A 25,947-nucleotide genomic window follows, 5' to 3' on the forward strand; every position below is an offset into this window, starting at 1 on the left:
TATAATGCGCGTTTACAAGTGCTCAAAGACACTTACATAAAAATAATAACAGTTTAAAATACAAAACAATATAGAATAATAACACAATTAGAATACAGAAACAATGTAAAAGATCAGGGAGAGATAGAATATGATGGGATAGGATAGAACAGAAAATTAGACATATTTAGTTTACAGATTAAAAGCCAATTTAAAAAGGTGGGTTTTTAGGAGAGATTTGAAGGTGTGGGGGTCTGTACAGTCTCTGATGGATTTGGGGAGTGAATTCCAGAGGGTGGGGGCGGCAACAGAGAAGGCTCTGTCCCCCCAGGTTTGGTGCTCAGTCCGAGGGGGTAGAGCAAGGAGATTTCCTTCTGAGGAGCGGAGGGAACGGGGGGGTGTAGTGGTGGAGCAGGTCTGTGAGGTAGGTGGGGGCCAGGTTGTTAAGTGATTTGTAGGTGAGTAGGAGGATTTTGAATTGTATGCGGTGTGAAATGGGGAGCCAGTGTAGTTTTTGGAGGACAGGGGTGATGTGTTCTCGGGAGCAGGTGTGGGTGAGCAGGCGGGCAGCGGAGTTCTGGATGTATTGGAGTTTATTGAGGACTTTCGATGATGAACCGTATAGGATGCTGTTGCAGTAATCTAGTCTGGATGTTATGAAAGCATGGATGAGGGTTTCGGCAGCAGAGTAGGTGAGTGAGGGGCGGAGACGGGCAATGTTTTTGAGGTGAAAGAAGGCGGTCCTGGTGATGTAGTTAATATGGTGGTCAAACTTAAGTTGGCTGTCAAAAATGATACCAAGGTTCCGGATGTGTGGGGATGAGGACAGAGTGCTGTTGTTGAAGGTGAGGCTGAAGTTTTGGGTGGTTCTGGTGTGTGATGTGGGACCAATGATGATAATGTCTGATTTGTCACTGTTTAGTTGAAGATAGTTTCTTTGCATCCAGTTTTTGATTTCAGAGAGACAGTTACTGAGTGTGGAGAGGGTGGTGTTGGTGATGGCTTTGGTGGAAATGTACAATTGGATGTCGTCGGCGTAGCAGTGGAACTGTAGTCCGTAGAGATGGATGATTTTGCCAAGGGAGAGCATGTATAGAATGAAGAGGAGGGGACCAAGCACCAATCCCTGGTGGACGCCTTGGGACAGAGGAGCGGTGGTGGAGGTGCAGTTGTTAGTGCTGATGAACTGGTGTCGGTTTGTGAGGTAGGAGCTTGTGTGTAAAGTTCTGAGGAAACTATTATGAGCAGTCTCATCTAAGTACATAGCGGCCAAAACTGAACCTGCACACCCCCTGTACAATTTGGACACCCAATTAAATCAAAATGTACATGTAACATAGTAGATTGCACCTTCATCTTACCTGACCCTTAGTCTGTGGCACTGACTGAGTGTACTTTGTGTGTGCAATGGTCTTGTGTGTGTGTGTGTGTGTGTGTGTTTGTGGGTGGAGGGACCTTACTTGCTGTGAGCCAATGGCTGTGAGGCAATTACTGATTGAGGACAGGTGTGACCCTGGTGCTTCTCTCCCTGCGGTGATAAAGCTGCAGGCTGCAAACTCTGCTCTCTCTCTCATTCTCTGTGTGCTTCTGATCTGCAGGTATGAGCATGTTTAAGTGAAAGGGCTTTTGCCATTGTGGTACATGTGAACTTAACTATTGTTCTCTCCCATTCTCTGTGTGCTTCTAATCTGCAGGCCAAGGTCCCCCTGACATGCTGCAGCCTTAAGGCTAAGCTGCACTTCCAGAAAGGCCGAAGAGTGATGCCAGCCTAGTGCATGGCAGCAGTCTGAAGTCAGCCATCAAGTAACGGTTACATGTGACAACGAAGGACAACTACAGAAGCAACCAATGTGTGGCAAAAGTGGACCTAGGCCTGCTCTCCTCCTCCCCCCTCAGCGAGTAAAGAACTGACCAGTCCCCCCTGCCCAGCTTTAGATGAACTCTGATTTTAAAATATGTGTAAATAATAAAATTGTGTTTTAACCCCTAACAGCATGTTGTCTTTTGCCCTCACATTACCGGGTGTCAAACCATGAATCTGCAGACCCTCTGCAGGTATTGTAGACAGACAACAATAAACAGACCTTTTAAAAGTTGAATTATTTATTTGTGAAGGAAAAATGTGCAGATTGAACTACACATATTAATAATACAGAATCATATGGAATGTAGATCATTTTGCATACAGTACATGGCAGTAATTGCAACTCTAGAATATTCACATTTATCATCAGGTAAAGTACAATGAATTTTGTTTTGAAACAAGTTAAGCAAAAAGTTAAATTCATGACTCAAACAGGTTTATGTCATGAGAATTACTGTTGATTAGGGGTGTGCCATATCATCTTGTTCATGATATACTGGTATTTTTTTAATATGATATAAAAAATTCATACCATGATAAAGATAAATACAGACTCCATGGTGGTTCCATCTCTCCTTCTCCTCGATTGCCGTGCGCACACAGAAGTCAGTATCGTCAAGTGATTAAACCTTTGATAATGCAAACCTACATGCCGTCTACGGCTCAACAAAGAACTACGTACATGTGAATGTGCGATAGTTATAGCAAAATAGCCTGTCACAGGTTACAGAGCATAAAGGTCCAGGTGGGGGGAAAAAAAAACAACTTAGAAGAGAAGGAAATCACCTGTTGATTCACACACACACACACACACACACACATATATATATATATATATATATATAGATCCCAGGGTGCATTTTTTTGTATTTTTGAGCTGTTTAAATTTGTAACTTGTGGTAGATTTTATTTTGTTGAACTATTAATATTGTATACAGAATCTGAATCTCACTCTGAGTTAGTGTTGTTCTTTACAAACTAAATAAATGAGAGATAATTTTTCTTTAGTTTTTACTGAATATTTGAAGGCAAACTGGTTGACATATAAAACTATATCACTATATCACTTATTCTATTTTCTTAAATTAATAATAAATTTTTTCCCTAATATGTCATATCATCAAGAATATCGTTATCACAAAAATACCTTTAGATATTGTGATATTCTTTCAGGGCCATATCGCCTACCCCTACAGCTGATTAAAAATCCCTACATTTTAATGCTGTATGATGCTAAACAGTTTAAATGGATCTCATTTCTGATCAAAGTGTCAGAGTTGGCAACATGACCTTCATTAGCGTCATTAGCCCTTTTTACACAGCCCTCTTTAAAGTGGAAATTTCATGCCATTATGCCGCCTCGCCATGCGGTATAATCGTGGAGTGGGGGGGCAGAGTTGTCTCACCTTTAAGCTGGCATTGGAGGTATTCACAGCACCGAAACGATATCTGTATTAACAGGACAGCTGGCAGGGATGGGATCATGGGTGGCATGGATGTGAGTTTTGACAACTATCATGCATGCATGCAACCTATCATAGGAGACTTACAAAGTTTGTAGTAACAGTTAGCAGCTAACTCAAAGAACAGCGGCCGAAAATGTCCACAAATTGGGAAAACAATGAGGTCAGGGAGCTCCTTACCCTCTAAGGAGCAGACGTGATCAGCCACCATAAAACAGTGGATGGTTAATTATTCTTATTGCCATGTTATGTAATAGAGTGTGCCAGTAAACCCGGAACTCCGTTAGCGCTTTTAGCACTTCCGGTTCTCTCGTCTAAAAGTCAATACGTTTTTTGAATGGGATTTTGGTAAAATGCCTCAAATAAGGTCTGTGGTTAACAAAAGCTTAAGCAAGTTTCAGGTTTTGTTCTGCAACATAAAACACGTCAGTAAATACCCTACTTGTGAATTTTGAAGCTTTTACGTGTCGTAAAAAAGGCAGTTGCTAACAAGTTGCTCAATATGACTACAAACCCTGTCGGGGACATTAAACGTCTTCATCCCCGAACAGGCGAGAGTGCTGGCAGTCCGCCATTACAGCTTCTTATTTAGCTTAAACAGTCCAATTTCTCCATTATACAATGTTTTTAAAATAAAGCGGCCGAAATAAGCTGAAAGCTTTGTGGCGGTGACGTCAAGAGCCATGCGACCGTAGAGTAGTCACGTAGTTCGTTAAAGCCTAACGTTAGCTTTTTACTTCTGGCGATCGCATTTTAGCTTCAAATGCGGTATGAAAGGTGTTCATATGTGAAGATTATCTCGCTGAACAAAACCTGTAAGTATGATAAACTTGTGTTAGCCACAGAGCTTATTTTCTGACATAATCCAAAACGCAATGCAAAAATCACATTCACTTTCTATTCCGGGAACCAGCGTGATGCTAAACTTCCGGGTTTTGACGTATACGTATACGTACGTATTGACATATGTTATATGTCACACTAGAGGCCGACACTGTTTGATTATATGCCACACCTGTCACGTCTCTTTGGATTCTGCGATGCCAGCATGCTGTCTAAAATCCCACTCTGGAGCAGCCTAATGCTGCTGTTGTTTGCTTCTGTGTAAAATTACAAAGGTGGCATGAAGAGGGACTTCTTACAGTGCTATCTCTGTATAAAAAGGACTACTGTCTCTGTTCACCAACACTACTGTATTACACATTTTTTTTTCTCTTCAATTTTTTGATTTTCATCCACTTCAACAGATGGAACTTCTGTTTCTGTTTCTCTTTGTTTCTTCATCTCCTGCTCTGGATAAAATGGCGTCTCCAGGATAGCTTTGTTTTTCTCTGATGTCTGCAGACCTTTGCTCAGTGAGTCATGAATCTTCTGCCATGAGTCCAACTCTGAGCTCCAAAGAGCAGCTCTGGCTCTGATGAACTGTGAGACTTCGGTCTCACTGCCTTTGGCCAGACTGATACTGTCTTTACAGATAAAGAAGATATCCATGCCAACAAAGAGAGCATTGAGCCCAATGAGACCAGCCCTGGCTGACTTGGAGAGGGCAAGAGGCCCTTTGACAGCTGCCTGTCCAATATCTGGGAGATCTGCTGCCACCCTGGGCACATTACGCAATGCTTTTCCTTCCTGCACTGCCACTCTGCCAGCACTTGTCACCAGCTCTTCACTTTTTAACAGCTTAAGGGCTGAGGCAGCATCAACAAGTGAATCAATACCTTTTCCAATAGCACCAGCTTTACAAAGCATCTTGCCAACTCCCAGAACCACATCTATCTGGCTTGTTTGGCTTTGGGTGACCTCTAGACAACCCTGGAGACTCTGCACATCCTCCATGAACCTCTGGAAAACTTCACTGGCTTTCTTTTGATGTTTGCGGTTAACTCCAATCTCTGCAGCAGTGGTTACAGCACTGTTGACTCCACTGGTTATTCCCAGCCCTACCCCCGTCATTGTCAGAGTTAGAGACACTCCAGCTGTTACAGGAATTAATGCCAAACCAATGATGGAAAGCACACCTCCAACTGCCCCCACTGAGCTGCCTACCACACTGGAGATCTTTGCCCCCTTATTCATGCTGTCCAGCTGAACAGCATTCTCCTCCAGGTCTTTAAGAAACTGTAGCATTCTGGGCTGTCGCTCGTTGAACTCATCAATGAAGCCAGAACATGGCTCATCCTGAAACAAGAACACCATCCGGAAGTTCTGGTTCATCCTGATGAAGATAAAAGAGGAAATTAAGACAGACCAAATCCGATGAAACATGTCAAAAGGTTAGTATGTTTAAAATTCAATATGACATTATTAAATGGCAACTACAATGCCTCTGCAAACCAGTCAAGCTGCAGTTACAGTTTACATCCATGTCTGGATGCCTTACACGCATCTCCCAGGTAGCACAGAAGATCTATACAACCACCACAGTTGCAGAGAGGGCACCCAAGATTAGTGTCATGAATTCAGTATCTGACCAGTGTCTTCCCTTCTTTTGCTGATTTGTGTTATCGAGGAATGGCCAGAAGTGTTTCTGCAGAACATTATGACTTCACTGTTGTTGACCTTTGATCTTTTGGATGTAAAATCTTGTTACTTCATCATTTTTTCCGATTAGACATTTGTGTGAAAGTCTTTCATAATTACCGTAAGAATTCTTGAGTTACGGACAAAAACATGCTTCCTGAGGTCACAGTGACCTTGACCTTTGACATTCAACCCCAAAATTCAATCAGTTAATTTTCAAGTCCAAGTGGACATTTGTGCCAAATTCAAAGAAATTCATTAGAGGCCTTCTTGAGATATCACATTCATGAAAATGAGACGGATGCAAGTTCACAGTGGCCTTTGACCTTCAACCACCAAAATTCAATCAGTTAATTTTAAGTCCAAGTAGACATTTGTACCAAATCTGAAGAAATTCCCTCAAGGCTTTCTTGAGATATCATGCTCACGAGAATGGGATGGACGAACGTGCAGACAGATGTATGTACTGACATAAAGACATACAGCCATACAGGCAGACAATCAGACAACCCAAAACACAATGCTTCCGGTCAAGAGGTACCGAGGTATTACCTCATGTTGGACAAGAACCATAACCCAAGTATCCATTCATTTCTGAATGGATCCTTGAGGTGCCATATTCATTATCAGAGTGATAGAGTTACTTAAAGAAATCATGGAAAACCTGGTTTACATAATTTGAGTTATGAGATACAATAATTTTGCCTCTAATTTCCTGTAGTTGCAGTAAATATAAACAAGACTCTACAGCCATGCTAGGCGCTTCGTGAGACTGTACTTAGGCACAGTGGTTCTTTGAGCTATATGCTCATATCTATCCTAGCATACTCACAATGACAACGCTAACATGCTGATGTTTAGTAGGTATGCTGCTTACCCTGGTCATCACCTTAGTTTAGCGTGTTAGCATCAAGTGGCAACCTCTGGGGCTAAAAGATTAAGCAAAGATACCTAAAGCTGCAGTTCCTTGAATGGCCACTTGATGCTGGCTCTAAACACAAGTCAGTCCCCACAGAACCCCATGTTAAAAAGTCCAACTTCACGGCAGCAATAAACATGTTCACAGCCTAGTACAATAAAACAGCTTTAGTTGCTGATTCAAAAAATCTAACAAACCAGTCGCTGATCACATCATTAAATTGATTAATTTTAACCTGACAGTGACGTTAGAGGAAAAGTCAGAGGATCACCAAAATCTTTGGGATTCATCATCTGAGAACCATAAATTTTGTGCCAATTCATCTTGTAGATGATCATCTTGTAGATGAATTGGCATAATGTAGATATTTCACAGGTTGTGCCTTATTTGACGAAAAATAATTACCTTACGTTTTTAGTATGAAAATCCAACTTCAGGAAAATCCAACCCTGTCCTCTGTGTTTCTTTGGCGTGCTTGCGGCAAAGGCTGCAGCTCATCGTGTTGGTGTGCGGGTCGTAGGTCAGCCATGACCGCGGCTGGCCAGCCTCATCAAGTTTCCGTTTTTCAAGGGTTAGGGTTAACGGCAGAAATGCCTTGCTCAGAAGTTACCAGTGAACCACCACCCCCCCACCCCCAGGGGGGATCAAAATAAAATAAATAAATAAAATAAAAATCAACCAGCCACCCTCCTCCCCTGACAAGTAAAGAACAGTCCCTCCATAAGTAAAAAACAGTCCCTAAAGTGCGCTGAGGTTTGTGGGCCATTACCTGCCACAAAGAGAGAAATGTGAACGGCTCGTTTCTCCTCTGACACGCCTCATACCTGTGTGCTGCCACGGCTCGGTTGTCCAGGTACTACTGGGCAGTCATGACACCAACGAAAGAGGAAATTACTGGACCTGGAGTCGGACTTATCTGTCAACGGTAAGCTGTTATCTTGCGCCGCAGAGCACTATGAGCCTCTGCCGTAATCCTGTCTGTGACCCCCGTTCAACCCACAACCGGTAGGATTTGCCTTTCCTTTCTGCTGCTGGTTGAAACGTGATAATAGGTTCCACTAACTTGACGTGGAAATGAGTGGTAGTCTAGAAAACTAGCGAGTTTTTTTTGTTTGTTTGTTTTTCTTGCCCTGAGCAGTCGCCCACATTGCCCATAGCAAAAACCGTCCCTGGACACAGCCGGCAGAAATGGTCGAAGAGCACATAAAAAACCCACATGCAAATCAAAATTTTCCATCGGCCACTGGCAGGTGTGTGTTTTTGTTTTACACGCCAAACTTTCACCCAAGTTCAGTGTAAACCCATCCGCATCATCATTAAACGTTCAGTGCAATGGATGTAATATAAAGATCATAAAAGTCAGGTGGGAGGGAAGGTGGATGGGTCCACAAGCATAAGACTTTGACCTAGGAGGCCAGTGTTGTGGCCTGTGTGCAACAAAAAAGTCAATGTTGAGTTCTTTTGTCACATCATCCACAATCTTCTCCTAACCTCAACCAAGTACAATGTAGTTTTGTTGCCCGAACCTATCCACCGACCCCTTCACGTGACTTATCCTTGACCTGTCTGCGTCAAAATAAAACACAAAAGGCTGCCCTGGCATATATATATATAATAACGCTTCTGTCCCAGCATCAAAATATGATGAATAGGGATGAGATCACGTTGGATATCTGTATCAAATTTTATGGAAATCCATCAAATAGTTGTTGAGATATTCTGAAAGACCATCAAACCTTCATGCAGAATAGGAACATAAACTGTGTGCCTCTATGTTTTGGAGCATGCATCAAAATGTCCTGTTGATGACCATTAAATTTCTGTCACTCATCAAACCTAGCATGTCTGTGTTGACATATTTGGGGACAAAAAGTACATCCAGGGGTAAAGCCTACCTGATTTCATGAAGCTGATTAATGTGATCAAGCATCCTTTGTATGTCCTCTTCAGACAAATCCCCATTGAGGTCTACCAGGGTGTCTGTGTTCTTCAGGAAAAACTCACAGAGGGAGCTGTGACACACAGAATTACACTGAATAAAACAGATGGCTTTTTTAGTATTCTACATATTATTTTGAGGAAATGTCAGTTTACCTTTTCTCTAACTTCTCACAGATTGTCTTGGTGGTCTGAATGTATCTGTCCAGCTGATATGACAGCACTTCCACATTCTGCAGTTTGGGAAGGAAGAAGACACTTGCATCTCTTTTAAACTCGAGGAGGAGAGGGCAGATTAGCCGTGCAGCAATGATGACAACCTGAACATGTTCAGGGCTGATCCCTTCTGGCAGATGTAGCACCTGGTTCTCCTCCATGAACACATGAAGTGAGGTGGCCGCCAGTTTCTCCACTGCATCCAGGAAGCAGTTGAGCTCCTCCAGACCTCCCAGAGTGGCCTTAAGTACTTCAGCCAGCTCGGTCTCCAGCTCTGCACGCCTGCTGTCTGCAGTCACCTGGGTTACCTTGCTCTTCATATATTCCAACATAGCCTTACCTCTGTTCTGTGACTGCTTAACATGGCCAATGCTTAGGTCGATCTGATCAGCTCTGTCTTTGATATCCATCATCATGTGCAACTCTGTCTCCCTCCCCAGCATCCATTTCGGGTTCCTCTCACAGAATCCTCTCACTGTGTCGATGTAGGTGAGGGTATCTGCAGTGTAGCAGCACAAGGCCTCCTCAAATTCCTTCCTGTAACACAAGTTTGTGAGATTTAAAAACAAAGTCAAACTGAACTGTTGTTGTGGGGTTAGGCTCAATTCTTCGTCCCTACCACTTAACCCTTAACCCTCCGTTTTGCGCATTCACACCTAGAGGTAGTGTGTCCCAATTCTTGGTGGGAGGTACGGCAAAGTGTAAGGGCTACATGGCTTTCCAAACTGAGGAATTCCAGAGGCATACTCTAAACTGACTGTTATAAAAAATATACGTAAGAGGGCCGCACAAGCAGCAAAAAGAACCCACAAATAGGTCTATGTCTGTCATTGCAGGTCCGAATATATCTCCACCCTTCTGTCACTGTTCTTTGAGAGTGCAGGAAAAATATATGGCAGCAACCACTCCACAATAGCTGATAATAAAAAATGATCAAAGGCCCCTGACCCCTTGGGCTCCTGGGCCAGAGTGTCTGTTTGAAATGACTGTTAGCGTTTCTTGGTGGAAAGTCACAGAGCTCAGTTAAATGTTGGGATATCCATAATAATGTGTTTATGTTTTACCCCTAAACCTTAACAAAGTCTCTTAATATCTTAGTAAAGCCCAATAACATTAGTAAAGCAGTTAAAAACAGCAGAATAGTGTCGCAAAATGACTACAAAGGGATGCAAAGACACATAAAACAACTGCAAACTCCAAATGCTGTATTTAAGATAAACTCATTATTATAGATACCACATTTATATCTAGAACAAGCACCTTGCAGTTGAATGCCACAGTCAAGTTGCAGTTACAGTTTACATCCATGTCTGCGAAAACATAGATGCTTCACACAAATCTTGATCCGACAGCACAGAAGATCTATACAGTCAGAACAGTTTCATGATGGACTCCTAAGATTAGTGTCACCAGTTCAGTATCTGACCAAATGTCTCCCCTTCTGTTCCTGAGTTATGATGCTGAATAATGGCCAGGAAAGTGTTTTTGCATAACATTATGATGTCACAGTAAAGTTGACATTTGACCTTTTGGATATAAAACGGCATCATTTGAGTGATTTTTTTTTCATAATTGGTGTATGAATTCCTGAGTTATGGTCAAAAACATGTTTTATGAGGTCAGTGACCTTTGACCTTCGACCACCAAAATCTAATCATGTCATCGTTGAATCCAATTTGACGTTTGCGCCAAATTTGAGGAAATTCCCTCAATCATTCTTGAGATATTGTGTTCACAAGAATGGGACAGATGGACAGACCAACAACCCAAAAACATAATGGATCTGGCCACAGCTGTCACTGGCTTGAAGGCATAACAAATTATATATTATATTATTAAAATATCATGATATTACCACAAGGCCCACGATATATGAAAACATATATGATCTACATACATTAGTATTTCCCAAACCTGGGGTCAAGACCTCTTCCAAAATAAATCTGAGGGGTTGTGAGATGTCAGCAGGATATAACAGCATAAAAAGCATACTTATACTTTACAAAACACTCCAAAAATCTCTGCTTTTTTAATTTAATCTCTAATCTTTTACATAACTCACTACTGAATTAATAGCTAAATATCGAGATATAACACGACAAATGGTATACTGTATTTCATAATTGGTGGTTACAGTTTGTAACCAATTCATCAACAATTCAGTGTCATTGCAGTCACAAGATTTGCCCAGCAGATGTCGCCAAAGTGCACATTGTTTTTCAATGGGTATAATGACTTCAATGTTTTAGAAACTTCCTCTTAACAGTATTCTACATGTTGTAGAGGCACAATGATTTGCAGTAAAGTATATTTTAAACGGAAATGATTTTATAGTGATGATTAGTAAAAATGACTGGCCTGAAAAACCTCATTTGTGCCTTTGTAATATGCCGATTTATTTAATCGGCTACTAAAAGAACCCTGAGGGTTTCAACACTATTTCACATTTCCAACATGTTTAACAAGTAATTAATTGTGTTGCTTAAAATATGTTTATGTGTAGGCTTATGAGTTTCGGGCAAAGACCTATTTCCTGGTCGGTAGCCTACTTATTTCGCGTCATTTGACATGTTGTCGTTCCTTCGGGCTTTTCTCTCATTTTCTGTGCAGAAGTAGTTTAAAGATATAAACTATTTACCTTGCAGACATGCTTCTCCTCGTGGTTCTCTGTCTTGAGTTCCTTATCGAGGCCGCGTCTTATTATGCATGTGGTTAACATAAAAATAAAACAAGATTGGGAATCTGATGGTTCACCAACTCATGAGTTGACTGAATTTACTAAAATCACTGCTTGCTGAGGAACTTTGTTGACAGCACTTCGACGGGTGACGCCGATCGGTTTCGTTTTCCTTCCTCCACATCAGCTCTCACATATTTTCATACAAGGAAACAGTCAGCTTACTTTTGTTTATTCAGGAGGTGTGATAGCGGTAGGCAGCAGCACGCCACGCCTTCACTTATTCAAAACTTATTTCCTGATGCTGCCTTCAAATGCTGTCGGAAACATGAGCCTACACATTAATTCATGGTTAGACCCAAAGTGACTTACCTCTGTACAACACACCCAGTATTTAGCTCTTTTACCTCGACAGTGCCTCACTGTAAAAAATGTTTTATCACGAGCAAAAGTCCTGCGTTGAAACTTAATTTTTCAACAGCATTCTACACATACTGAGGGGACACTATGGAGACAATAATTTATAACATAGTGAATAGATTTTATGATGATAATTAATACAATGATTGACATAGCAAAAGCTAATAGGTGCCTATTTCTGTATTTGTTGCCTTTGTTCATAAGATATGAAGATGTATTTCATAGGCTACTAAAACAACCATGCACTGGGGGTTTCAAAATGTTTTACATCTTCATAACTTGGTACTTAATTGTGCTACGTAAGGTGTGTTTAAATATAGTGGAGTTATGGGAATTAACAGATCTGTTTCCTAATACTTTTTATTTTATTGACATTTTGTCATTACTTCAGGCTTTTCTCTCATTTTCTGTACAAAAGTAGCTCAAAGATTTACAGTTTTCACCTTGCAGCTGTCTTCAGTTCTTTATCTGAAACTCATCTTGCTATGTTTGTGGTTAAAATACTTTAAGGCTTGGTTACGAGACTAAGGTGCCTCGTACAAGTTAACAATATCAGAAAATAACCGGTTGTCAAACACACTAAAAAGGCAGTGCATGATCAAATAGAAAGTAACAAGTTTTTGTTTTTGCTTGTACATAAAATACACAGCCCAAATAACGAATTCAAGCTATCCACTTACAGTTATAGGCTACACACCTGTAAACTAACAATGATCTTAACACAAAGCCCAATGCAAAACAACAAAAGTTTACACATTGCATTCTTGTTTTACTTTCGCTTTCACATTCTTGTTAAATACAAAAGACAAAAAGAAGACACAGGCTTTTTAACCTACCTTTCCATGTCTCTACTCCTCAGTATAGGCTACTGTTACATTAGTTTCACTGCGTCACATTGAAGAGAAACTGCTACAAGCAGCCTGAGCTAAGATTTCTCTAAGTAGCTGTCGTTACACATCTGACCACACCCCTTTGCCACACATCAGAACAGAGCAGAACAGAAGCAGGCTAAAAATCTAAATGTTTCAAAGAGCTCTGCATTTAGCAGCAGAGCTCCAGTGGTGGAGAGTTACTGTAGGCCACTGGACTCAAGTACAATACTGAGGTACTTGTCTTTTAATAGGCCTATTTCCATTTTGTACCACTTTATACCTCTACTCAACATTTCAGAGAAGATTTTGGTACTTTTCACTTAACTAGCTAGCCTACATTTAGTTGACAACTTTGCAGATTCAGATTAATATAGAAAATGTAGACCTAATAAATAAACACATTGATGCATTATTATGTATAAAGGCTTTATTGATCCTTCAGTGAAACTGACAAGCTACCCAGCTGAATTAGGCCCACTTTAACCAGCTGCAACAATAAAGTGATGAACATATTAATGCATCAATAATTATAATTTCTGATATAATATATATTATTCTAAAATTAATCTCTCTGCATAAGTACTTTTTCTTTTGGCTCTTAAAGTATATTTTGAAGTTAATACTTTTGTACTTAGATCTTGAAAGCAGGACTTTTGCTTATAACAGTGTACTTCCACACTGTGGTTACTTCAGTAAAAGGTCAGAGTACTTCCTCCATCACTGTAGCTCAGCCGACAACAACCAGACAGCAGCAGAGTGGATTCACGACCACTTCTCTGAGTGAGTCCAGTGAAAACACCAGTCAAGGTTTTACATCTGCTAATATCAGCAATACACTGCATTACAGGAAACTATATTCTGCAATACTAACACCCTGACAACACAACATATTGAAAAAAGAGGAAGAAATAAGTAAGTACATAAAATAATGCAGGTTAAGTTAACAGGTGACTCTAAAAATGGCCGTAGGTGTGAATGTGAGTGTGAATGGTTGTCTGTCTCTATGTGTCAGCCCTGTGATAGTCTGGTGACCTGTCCAGGGTGTACCCTGCCTCTCGCCCAATGTCAGCTGGGATAGGCTCCAGCTCCCCTGCAACCCATAACAAGACAAACAGTTAGAGATATAACAATCAAAACTTAACAAGAGCAATCCCAGTCAAAATCACAGATGTTAAGTACCCATCATGACTGGTGTTGCACTTACTGTAAACTACTGTAATATTGCAATACCATCTCAAGTAAAGTGACACAGTGGTGTGTTTAGTTGCAGCAAAGTCAACAAATTACAGTATATGTCAAAGTAAAATGATGGAGTAACAGCACACACCAGAATAGTATATAATTACATAATAATTATAAACTATTGTCTGCATTAATATTGAAAACACCTATGTGGGCAAAGTATTTTTGTAATAATCTTAATTCATTATATAGCAATTTCACACACACACACACACACACACAGATGCAGATTGATGTATACATACAAATAATGCAGATCAAAATGTATTTTCCATAATTGTTTGTTCTAATTATCTATTTTTTTTATGTGACAGTAAATTTGAGGCTGAAAAGTGAGCTTTAAGCTGATCTTAAAGGTCTTGTGTGCTGAATTCCCTCAGAAGCTCCAAATGACAGCTGGAAATATTACTCAAATGAAGAGCAGGAGGGCCATTTGGTCAGTAGGGGGAGTTGTTGCCTGTGCAGTTGCCACATGATTGTTTGGAGACTGTGTGCTTCCTCAGCTTCTGTAAGCAGTAAAAGAGTATGCACAATCTGTGTTTGTGAAGATTGTAAGTTATGTTCTGATTATTCTTCACTTCCATGATAAGTTAACCAAGTTTATTTCCTCTTTTTACAGTTATTGTATATTTACATGGTTATACCAACTGTTCCTTTGTAGTTTCTGTTGAATAATAGTCTTAGACCACATGGCTCATAAAGCTACTTTATATGTCTGGTAAATGAAGCAAGAATTCAGCTGTTATATCTGTATACTGTGGATGTGTTTGTGGTTAAATGAGGGTACAGATGTTTAAGATATTGTTCATGCCAACCATTCAGTATTTCTGTATTGCTGTTTATGTTTCAGACACCACACATGGTCAGTGCTACCACCGTGTTTGTATCATCACTCAAACTGCTTCATAAAGTTGCAGACTGCTTTTCTGCCTCCGCATCAACTCCTTCATAAGAGGTCCACTGTGGAGCCACAGTCGGTGTTCAAACCCTGTTTAAGCATCAATCAATTATATCTAGTGTGTAGGGTTTATGGGCATCTATTGGCAGAAATAGCATATAATATTCATAACTATGTTTCTATAAGTTTACAATCACCTGAAGCCGAAAACAATTGGGATTTCATTACATTGGAATAAGCCATATATATATCAATATATGGAGCGAGTCCTCTCCCACGTAGGTCCACCATGTGGCTCTACTGTAGCCAGAAATGGACAACCCAAACACTGGTTCTAGGTAGGGCCATTTGTGTTTTTGCATCGGCCACCATGGATCTCCGACATGTTTGGCACATGGGACAAGTTTTAGTTCTGTAACCTCACTGCCAGATGCTACTTAATTCTACACACTAAATGGATCTCCTACCTGGTTTTAGTGTCAGAGCTGGCAACAAGGCATATTGTGATTGCTGCCACCAACAATAATTGTCTCTATTCGCTGAGCACTACTGTATGAGACAGTTTTTTTTCTTCCATTTCTGGTTTTTCATCCACTTCAACAGATGGAACTTCAGTTTCTGTTTCTCTTTGTTTCTTCATCTTCCTCTCTGGATAAAATGGCGTCTCCAGGATAGCTTTGTTTTTCTCTGATGTCTGCAGACCTTTGCTCAGTGAGTCATGAATCTTCTGCCATGAGTCCATCTCAGAGCTCCAAAGAGCAGCTCTGGCTCTGATTAACTGCGAGATTTCAGTCTTGCTGCCTTTGGCCAGACTCATACTGTCTTTACAGATGAAGACAATATCCATGCCGAGGAAGAGAGCATTGAGCCCAATGAGACCAGCCCTGGCTGACTTGGAGAGGGCAAGAGGCCCTTTGACGGCTGCTTGTCCAATATCTGGGAGATCTGCTGCCACCCTGGGCACATTACGCAATGTTTCTCCTTCCTGTACTGCCACTCTGCCAGCACTTGTAATCACCTCGTCACCTTTTAACAAAGCAGAGGCAGCATCAGTAAATGAATCAATGCTTTTTCCAACAGTTCCAGCTTTAGTTACAATCTTGCCCACTCCCAGAACCACATCCACTTCACTTGCTTCCACTTTGGGAACCATTGAACTGAACAGACAATCCTGGAGACTCTGCACATCCTCCATGAACCTCTGGAAAACTTCACTGGCTTTCGTTTGATGTTTGCGATTTACTCCAATCTCTGCAGCAGTGGTTACAGCACTGTTGACTCCGCTGGTTATTCCCAGCCCTAATCCTGCCATTGTCAGAGTTAGAGACACTCCAGCTGTTACAGGAATTAATGCCAACCCAACGATGGAAAGCACACCGCTAACTGCCCCCACTGAGCTTCCTGCCACACTGGAGATCTTTGCTCCTGTATTCATCCTGTCCAGCTGAACAGCACTCTCCTCCAGGTCTTTAAGAAACTGCAGCATTCTGGGCTGTCGCTCACTGAACTCATCAATGAAGCCAGAACATGGTTCATCCTGAAACAAGAACACCATCCGGAAGTTCTGGTTCATCCTGATGAAGATAAAAGAGGAAATTAAGACAGCCCAAACATGATGAAACATTTTTAAGACGTTAGTATGTTTAAAATTCAGTATGACAATACTGGATGGATCTGTTCTTGTTTTTTTCTTCAAGCCCACATTAGATGGCTACAAGATCAATTCAATCCACATAAAACTGAAATGAGCAGAAATGGCAACAATATTTTATAAAATAAATTTCAAATGAGACAGAGGTGTTACCCCCTGCAGGACAAGAGCCATAACCCAAGTATCCCTTCATTTCTGAGTGGACCCTTGAGGTGCCGTATTCATGCTTTGACGTTGTGGTTATATGAGCTATACGCTAACATTAATGCTAACATGCTGATGTTTAGGTTTACCTTGGTCATCATCTTAGTTAAGCATGTTGGCATGCTATGGTTTGCCTATTAGCACTAAACATACAGTAAATCTGAGGTTAAGGGGAATGTTGTTAGTTTTGGATGATGCTTACCTGATTTCATCAAGCTGATTAATGTGAAAAAGCATCCTTTGAAAATCATCTTCAGACAAATCCACATCGAGGTCTACCAAAGTCTCTGTGTTCTCCTTCAGGCAAAACTCACAGAGGGACCTGTGAAAGACAAAATTACACTTACATAATATAATAGATGCTTATTCTGGAAAAAAATCTACCTTTTTCAAAATGAGGAAATGTCGGTTTACCTTTTCTCTAACTTCTCACAGATTGTCTTGGTGGTCTGAACGTATTTGTTCAGCTGATATGACAGCACTTCCACATTCTGCAGTTTGGGAAGGAAGAAGACACTTGCATCTCTTTTAAACTCGAGGAGGAGAGGGCAGATTAGCCGTGCAGCAATGATGACAACCTGAACATGTTCAGGGCTGATCCCTTCTGGCAGATGTAGCACCTGGTTCTCCTCCATGAACACATGAAGTGAGGTGGCCGCCAGTTTCTCCACTGCATCCAGGAAGCAGTGGAGCTTCTCCAGACCTCCCAGAGTGTCTTTCAGCACATCAGCCAGCTCTGTCTCCAGCTCTGCACGCCTGCTGTCTGCAGTCATCTGAGTTACCTTGCTCTTCATATATTCCCACATAGCCTTACCCCTCTTCTCTGATTGGGTAACATGGCCGATGTTTAGGTGGATCTTGTCAGCTCTGTCTTTGATATCCATCATCATGTGCAAATCTGTCTCCCTCCCAAGAGTCCATTTCGGGTTCCTCTCACAGAATCCTCTCACTGTGTCGATGTAGGCAAGGGTATCTGTGGTGTAGCAACACAAGGCCTCCTCAAATTCCTTCCTGTAACACAAAACATCATACAGTTTGTGAGTTTTTAACATAAATTCAAATTAAATCATTGCTGCATAGTTGGTTTCACAGTGCAAGCCCTAATGTATCTCCACCTTAGGTGTGTTATGTGATAATGCAGGAGATGATCTTGGAGCAACCACTCCACAATGACTGCTAAATGAAAATTGAGGAAAGGCTCCTGACTCCTGTGGCTCCTGGGCCAGAGCATCTGTTTTATGTGATTGTTAACATTTCTTGGTGGAAAGTCACAGAGCTCAGTTAAAAGTTGGGACATCCTTATAGTGTTTTTCAAACCCCTAAACCTTAACAAAGTCTCTTAATTTTGAGTATCTGCCAACCAAATCCAGTTTGTGTTTTTTACTTCATATTACAGCTTCACAACATACGGAGGTCACGGTAGCATTTAGTAAAAGCACAATAACATTAGTAAAGCAGTTTAAAACAGCAGAATGGTGTCCCAAAATGACTACAAAGGGATGCAAAATGGCACAAAACGACTGCAAAATAAACTACAAACAAAAAGAGAATGCTGCATTCAAGATGAACTCATTATTGCACAGAATACATTTATAAACTAGAACTGCTATCTCATGGTTGTATGCCTTCATGAATCAGTCAAGTTACAGTTTACATCCATGTCTGCGAAAACATAGATGCTTCACACACATCTTTATCCGACAGCACAGAAGATCTATACAGTCAGAACAGTTTCATGATGGACTCCCAAGATTAGTGTCACCAATTCAGTAACCGACCAATTGTCTCCCCTTCTGTTCCTGAGTTATGACATTGAATAATGGCCAGAAAAGTGTTTTTGCAGAACATTATGATGTCACAGTGAAGCTGATCTTTGATATTTTGGATACAAAACATTATCACTTCATCATTTTATTCTATTACACATTTGAGTGAAATTTTGTCATAATCAGTGTATAAATTCCTGGGTTATGGCCAAAAAACATGTTTTGTGAGGTCACGGTGTCCTTCTCTGATCTTTGACCGCCAAATTCTAAACAGTGTGGAAGTTTGTGCCAAATATAAGGAAATTCCCTCATAGCATTCTTGAGATATTGCATTCATGAAAATGTGACAGATGTACAGATGTTCATACACTTTCACTTGGTTGGTCTATCTGGCATTTGCCAGAATTGCCCGTGGGCCAGTCTGATCTTGTAAAGTTTTGAGCTGCGTCTCCCTCATCTCTGTCCTGTGCACCCATTGCAGGTTACCAATGCCATCAGCCAATGTGAGGGTATTCGCACACCAGAGTCCGATGGCACCTTGACCACCTGGTAAAAGACCGGTGACCAGACATCCTGGATCTTCCAATGACTTAGGTTCTTCCGGGCCAAATTTTGTGCCACCTGAAGTAATTCCTGGTGTTGCTGGACCCACTCATCTCAAGAGCTGGTTGTGTCTTTAGCTACATCTGCCCTCAAGAGAAAGTCAATTGTAAGCTGGGGCGGTGCCCTAAACATTAGGACATAAGGGGAACAGCCAGTAGCGCGATGGTCAAAGTGTTGTATGCCCATGCCAACTGAAAGATGTGCTTTGGCCATATTGGCATCTTTTCAGGGGAAAGCAATCAGAGCAGGTCATGGGGCTTCCTGTTCAATCTCTCACACAGGCCATTTCCTTACAGGTGGTATGGTGTTGTCCTGGACTTCTATTTCCCACATAGCTGGCAGAGCTCCTGGATAAAAGAACTCTCAAAATTTCTCCCCTGATCAGAGTGTATTCTTTTGGGTACCCTGAACCGGCCAGGACCTTTGCTACTGTGACAGTGCTATGGTCTTTGGTTGGTACAGTTTTGTGTATTTAGCGAAGACGTCAATCATGACCAACACATTCTCTCTCTGGTCTGTTGCAGGTTCAAGCTGGTGAACCCAATGGCAGATACCTCCAGCAGCTGACTGGCAAAGAGGCTGGAGAGCCTTTGACAGTACATGACGTTGGCAGTTCTGACAATGCTCTTCTATTTCTGCTCCTGTCCCTGGCCAGTAACAGCTTTGTATTGCCAGATCGGTTGTTGCATGTACACATTCAAACTGATTTCATGATACTGCCCTCAAGTACTGTTGGAAACATACACATTAATAAATGATGACACCCCACGTGACTCACCTCTGTAAAGCATATCCTCCTGAGAGCTGTGTCCTCATACAAGGACATTACATTTTGTGTTTACTGGACCTTATACTTCATTCTACTTAAAGCAGCTGTGCAGAACTTTACGTTTTTGTTGATTATAGTGCCCCCTTTGGTCGAAGCGGTATGACACCCACAGCCTGGTGTCGTAAAGTTCCGACTGCAGCCGGCATTTGGCTTCATTCGTAAAATCTCGACTGCAACTGGCAATTACCGCATGCATTTGTTTTGGAGAGCGAGAGGAAAATCCTAAATGTTCTGGTGTAGCTCTGAATTTCTTATAAACTGAGGACAACTGCCTGCTGTATATTTGTGTTCATGGTCACAGTCACAGATAATTTTGTGGCATTTGTTGTAACGTTACTAGACAAAAGCGGTTCACATCAGCTAACGTTACATTTAGCTTGCTTATAACTTCCATGTCGTCATATATTGAAGTAAAACAACGTCTAACAAGTTGCGGTATATTCTCTAAATAAAAACAAAAATTACATACCTGTCGATTAGGAAAAGGGCCAACTCGGGATCACCTTTAAAACCTTTAAAACCTCTCAGCTCTCTCCACTTGGTAAATGCCCGACCGAGGTTTACACGCGTTTGGGCTCAAGCCCTATCACTGTCCCGTTTAGCCTTCTTCTGTTCTTCTGTTCTTTTTCGTTTAGATGGTGCTCCTTTTTTATCCACCTTGACATCGAAAGTATAGATACATCTGGTAAAACTGTTATGTGTTCAGCAATGCCCGTTGCGTACCACTTACTCGAAGAACACTCTCTGTAAACACGGCTCTTCTTCTTCTCTCAATTTATTGGCGGATCGCAAACAACTTCCAGGTGCATACCACCACCTTCGGACACATTGCACACACAAGAGTGTGCAATGTGTCCGAAATTATTCGCTACTACCTACTACATGTCATTTAGTCCGTTTCTTAAATCCTACTCGTAAACATGGCTCCTTCTTCTGTGGTTTAATGGCTGCGGGCCGCTGCGGGCGTGCAGACTCTGGGTGCCGTATTCTGGTTTGCTGACTTCCGCTGTGTCCAACCCGACCAAGGCTACGCTAAATAGCCATATAGAGAAAGGCTTTTTTGTCGCTGTTGGGTTCAAATAAATATGCGGATCTTCAACGGGGGTGATACGAACTAGGGACAGTTTTATAAATGGTAAAAAGTTCCGCACAGCTGCTTTAAGTTTGTGGACACTTTTTTGTGCCATCTAGTGGTAGTAAGACCACAATACACCAATCCATGTAAAAACAAGATGGCAGCCATCTCTGCCAAGACAGTCTGCAGCTGATCCTGACACAAAAGTGGACCAGCTACAAAACCTGATCACATTTTATGGTTGAAACTTGTTTATTTATGATTAATAATGTTTGTAGTTTCATATGGCAACACATTTGACCAATTTTAGCAACAGTAACAAGCTAAGACACTTTAATTAGGAAGTACTCGTTTGAAGACTTTGGGACTTTAATATTGTCTCGTTTCAGGATATAGGGACTTTATTATCATTTACAATGTTTAGTTTATTTATACTTATCAGGTCCTATTGATCCCAAATAGCTAGGAGAAATTAAAAATGCATACCAAACAAAAGTTTGGGTTTGTGAGGATATTCAGTGCTTATCTTTACTTCAGTAAAACCACACTGTAAAAGTATTCTATTACTAGTAAAAGTCCTGCATTGAAAATGTTACCTTAGTATTTATGTGGCCTAAGTATGGTCTAGATGAGGTATATAAAGTGGGCTTTTAAAAAAAACTTGCTCAATGCAGAAAAAAATCAAAATATTCAAAAATAAGTTTAAAAAAATTGAAGGAAAAGCAGAAAATCTTCACATCTTCACCACTGGTCTGGACAAATCAGGATCCATCACTTTTGTCTGTTATTGCATTTACACAAATTGACCAGCAGATGTCGCCAGAGCACACATGGTTTAAAGGCATATCAGAAAACTTAATTTATCAACAATATTCTAGGGGCACAATAATTTGCAGAATAATATATTTTAAACTTATTTTTTTTTTACAGTGATGATTAACACAATGACAGACTTAAAAAAAAAACAATATGTGCCATTGTTTATAGAATATGAAGATTTACTTTTATAGGCTACTAAAAGAACCCTGTACATTGAAGGTTTCGCAACATGTTTAACAGGTAGGCCTAATTAATTGTGCTGTTTAGAATATGTTTATGTGTATTAGTCAGTACACATAGTTATTTCGCGTTATTTGACATCTTGTTACTTCAGGCTTTTCTCTGATTTTCTGTGCAGAAGTCGTTCAAAGATTTAATCTCTTTACCTTGCAGACATGTTTGTCCCCCTCGGTTTACTCCCGTCAGTTCGTTATCAAGGTCTCATCTTATCATGCGCGTGGTCTCATTCTTGTGTGTCGACTATATCTGCTAAAATCACTGAATCACACCTTGCTGTAGAGTTTTGTTGACAACACTTCGACAGGTGACACTGATTGGTTTCGGATTCCTTCCTCCACATCAGCACAGCAGGATGAGCCACACCTACCTCTGCACTGTACAGCTGACAGTAATATGACCTGTTTATTCAGGAGGCTGAAACTGTCTGTGACAGCCATAATAACACGTTAACTCTAAGCAGCAGCACGCCACACCTTTATTGTTTAAAACTTATTTCCTCATGCTGCCTTCAAATGCTGTCGGTAACATACTTCTCTCTGGTAAGACCCAAAGCAATGACTAATGTCACTTGCCTTTGTAAAGCACCTTCAGTATTAAGCTTTACTTAGGTAATGCCACACTGTAATACTACTCCAATACTAGTAAAGGTCCTGCGTTGAAAACAAGTATTTATGAAGCAAAATTATGATCAAGAAAATGTATTTAAATTGGGCTATTAAAAGTAAACATGCACAAAGCTGGGAAAAGTTTGAGTAGGTCACATACAGTAACCTGTTGAAACTTCCATCAGCATGCAGCTGAATCTGTAGCCTTGGGGAAACACACTAAACTGTGTCCTCATCAGAGACCTAATAGACATGAGGCAAACACCTAGAACCTAGAACAGATGTATGACTCTCATTGGATAACTGGTTGAACAGGATTTCAAATCTATCCAAGGGTGGAAGTTCCCTTGCTCCGTGTCCAAGCGTTACACTCTCTTAGTGGTGGAAGAAGAATCAAATAAGTAAAGTAGTAATATCTCATTGTGAAAATACTCCATTACAAAATACTGCATTCAAAACCTTAAATAAAACAAAATGTACATAATGTATGAAAAGTAAAAGTACTTATTGTGCTGTAAAATGTCCCCTGGCAGTGTTACACTACACCCCTGATTACAGAAAAAGTTAGGATGCTGAGTAAAATATCCTTTTTGACCTATATTCAAGTGCCTATATGACCAGATATTTAATGTTCAAATTAATAGCCACAATTTGATCCCCTGTGGCTCTGCGTGGGAGGCATCACAGCAGTAAAGCTGCATTCCATTTACCTCAGAAGTTGCAGCTGGGAATGACGTCACACCTGAGTTGACCGCGTTCCAGTACAAGTTGGAAAACTAAGATGTTGTTAGCAGGGTCAGCCATTATTAGCAATACCAGTTGATAATGAGGCATTGTGCTGTATTTTGTGCATACAAACACCATGGCCACACCTCCATGGATAGAAATTGGACAAGACTGTGTGTGTACGACTGTTTTCATGAGAGACAAATAAAGCTGTCGTGCTAATAAATGATGAATTAACATAGCTTTTCCTACTGTTGATGCACCGAGCAGCCATACTCGATTTTGAGGTCAGTGCTGGTAAGGCTCTTCTAATGTTTCGAATCAGAAATCCAACTGCAGGGGGTGTTTTCCAACTGGAAACTCAGAAATTGCAACTCTTTCACCTTCACTTCTTACTGCTCCTCCTGGTCCACTGCAACTGGTTTCCACATATCTCTACCAGAACTGCAAATGCAGTATTGTGGATGAGCCTTGTAGGTGATTATTCTCAGCTTTTTCAAGTGTCCTTCTGCTTAAGGGTTTGCATTAAATGGTATTCTCAATCATACCTTTGTTTCTTTTGTAAAACGTAAAGTCTTGACAATGCACATGCTGTTCCATTGTGAAGGATAGTTAGTAGTAAAATGTTTACATCTCAGATACCCAGTCAGGCCTTCTCTATAAAGTTTCTATGTGATTACTATGTGTTCTTCCCACAAGCAACCTTAGACAATCTTTCATTTCATGTTTCATATTTATTTTATATTGTGCTCACACGAGGCATTTTCCTGATAAAGTTAAATCCAAAAAAAAGTAGTATTCCAGCCTGGAAGCACTGGTTGCACTGGACTGGAATTAGCAACATGAAGGTGAGTTTGAAGATGGGGGGGGGCAGTGAGAGCCCAATAGCACATTTCTGCCCCGATGCCCCTGAATAGGATTAGTCCGGCCGTGAGCAGCATACACGGTGTGTGAAGGACTGTGTGTGTGTGCGTGTGTGTCTGTGTGTGTGTGTCTGTCATGTCAAAATGCTCACTCAGCTGCTCTCAGCTCAGTGTAGACACCCTGGGATCAGAGTGGAAATACTGCTGACATAGCGGTGTCCTCACACACGCAAGGCAGCAGAACGACATCAACAGAACACAAAGCAGAACATCAGAACATGCAGCAGAACCGGAGTCACACAGCACTGATTGACCGTTTGACTCAAAGATGATGAGGAGCACAAAATCCTGATGGTTGCCAGCATAAAAACCTAAAAAGCATATATATTATGTATTGTTAAAGCATCTAATCCAACACCCTCAAATGCACTGTGTAATCTAATTCACTTTCCTGGAGGGAAGAAATGTTTTTAACCCTGTGGACCAAAGAGCCCAAGGGTGCATTCTCACCCAGAGACTCCCTTTAATCAGGCTCAATTACTTCGGATGGAAACGTTCAAAGTGTGACCACCTTAAAGAGAGCCTCTGTTTTCTTTCCCTCCCTCTCTTCTTTTACTCCAGAGGAACATTTACTGGAAGCACTCCCTTAGCCGATGCTTGGGGGACGCTCTAACAAGGCCCTGATTAGGGCTGGATTTGCAGCTTGCTGAGTTAATGTCAGATTGGCATAAAGAGTCCACGTGGGACCAGTGTGGGTGCAGGCCTGGGACCTGATTTGCACACCCTCCTCGCCTGTCAGGGATAATTGTTTAATGAAAGCGAAGGGTGTCCCAAATCCTGGCAGAGAAGGCGAATCAGAGAGGTCTTTAGTCAGAGCTCAAGGTCTCTCTTCAGGGACAAGTGTTGGTATCTCATTCTGCTTCAATGAGACTTTGCTGTGGAATTAATGCTGGTTTCACAATGTGGCTGCTGAGGAACGGACTCAGCGTCAGACTAAACAGATCTTTGAATCTATGGTCCCTCTTGTTCAGCACAGAGTGTGAGATTAGTGTGAGCGGAGAAATGTGTGAAGGACAAAAATGCATTCAACTGTAGTGAAAAAGCAACTTAGTAGATTTACTCAAGTAGTTACAAGTAGATTTATTCACATTTGTATGCTACTTTCCACTAAACATTGTACCTCTTACTCCACTTCATTAATATGACAGCTAAAGTTCCTATTAATATGCAGAGTAACAATTTGCATTAACTACTTCTACTTCTAATGTGTTCTTACATAATAAACTACCCAGAATAATGAAAATAGAAGTAGATCAAATAGCTCCACTCCAACATTAAAATGCTGCTTATGTATTGATACTTCATTAGTGGATTATTAAGATCTGTGAACGAATTTTGCCATATTGGAACACTCAAAACTTTTACTTAAGTAAAAGTAGCAATACAGTTTAGAAATACTTTGTAACTAGTAGAAGTCCAGCATTCAAGATCCCTTAGTAAAAGTATACAAGCATCAAAGAAATGTAAAATTACTTTTCAGAATCATATACAGTATATT

The 25,947-nt window shown here is 40.9% G+C and overlaps 1 protein-coding gene and 1 pseudogene across 3 annotated transcripts; both read right to left on the reverse strand.

Moving 5' to 3' along the window:
- Positions 1-2,762: 2,762 nt before the first annotated feature.
- On the reverse strand, positions 2,763-11,782 carry LOC117268189 (uncharacterized; annotated as a pseudogene). Its single transcript, XR_013487990.1, has 4 exons — positions 11,538-11,782; positions 8,840-9,436; positions 8,641-8,757; positions 2,763-5,521 (listed from the first exon to the last, which is right to left on the reverse strand). The product of XR_013487990.1 is annotated as an uncharacterized LOC117268189 (transcript).
- Positions 11,783-12,835: 1,053 nt separating this feature from the next.
- LOC117269015 (uncharacterized) lies at positions 12,836-22,611 on the reverse strand. Of its 2 annotated transcripts, XR_013487989.1 has the most exons (5): positions 22,342-22,611; positions 17,278-17,874; positions 17,066-17,185; positions 15,476-16,582; positions 12,836-13,958 (listed from the first exon to the last, which is right to left on the reverse strand). XR_013487989.1 is itself a non-coding variant. In XM_033645829.2 (4 exons), the coding sequence occupies exons 1-4, from the start codon at positions 22,350-22,352 to the stop codon at positions 15,541-15,543; spliced, it is 1,770 nt and encodes a 589-aa protein (XP_033501720.1). In that variant the 5' UTR covers positions 22,353-22,611; the 3' UTR covers positions 12,836-15,540. The 2 variants fall into 2 exon arrangements, 1 of the variants encoding a protein (XP_033501720.1); XM_033645829.2 differs by having other exon boundaries at positions 12,836-16,582.
- Positions 22,612-25,947: the final 3,336 nt, after the last annotated feature.

This window comes from Epinephelus lanceolatus, chromosome 18 (assembly GCF_041903045.1).
Source record: "Epinephelus lanceolatus isolate andai-2023 chromosome 18, ASM4190304v1, whole genome shotgun sequence".
Classification (NCBI taxonomy): domain Eukaryota; kingdom Metazoa; phylum Chordata; class Actinopteri; order Perciformes; family Serranidae; genus Epinephelus; species Epinephelus lanceolatus.

Excerpts from the sequence above, each read along its gene's own strand:
- LOC117269015 (XM_033645829.2), bottom strand. Across the intron at positions 17,186-17,277 it reads TGTGAGAAGTTAGAGAAAAG|GTCCCTCTGTGAGTTTTGCC; the intron begins GTAAACCGACAT and ends TGTCTTTCACAG. Across the intron at positions 16,583-17,065 it reads AATCAGCTTGATGAAATCAG|GATGAACCAGAACTTCCGGA; the intron begins GTAAGCATCATC and ends TATCTTCATCAG.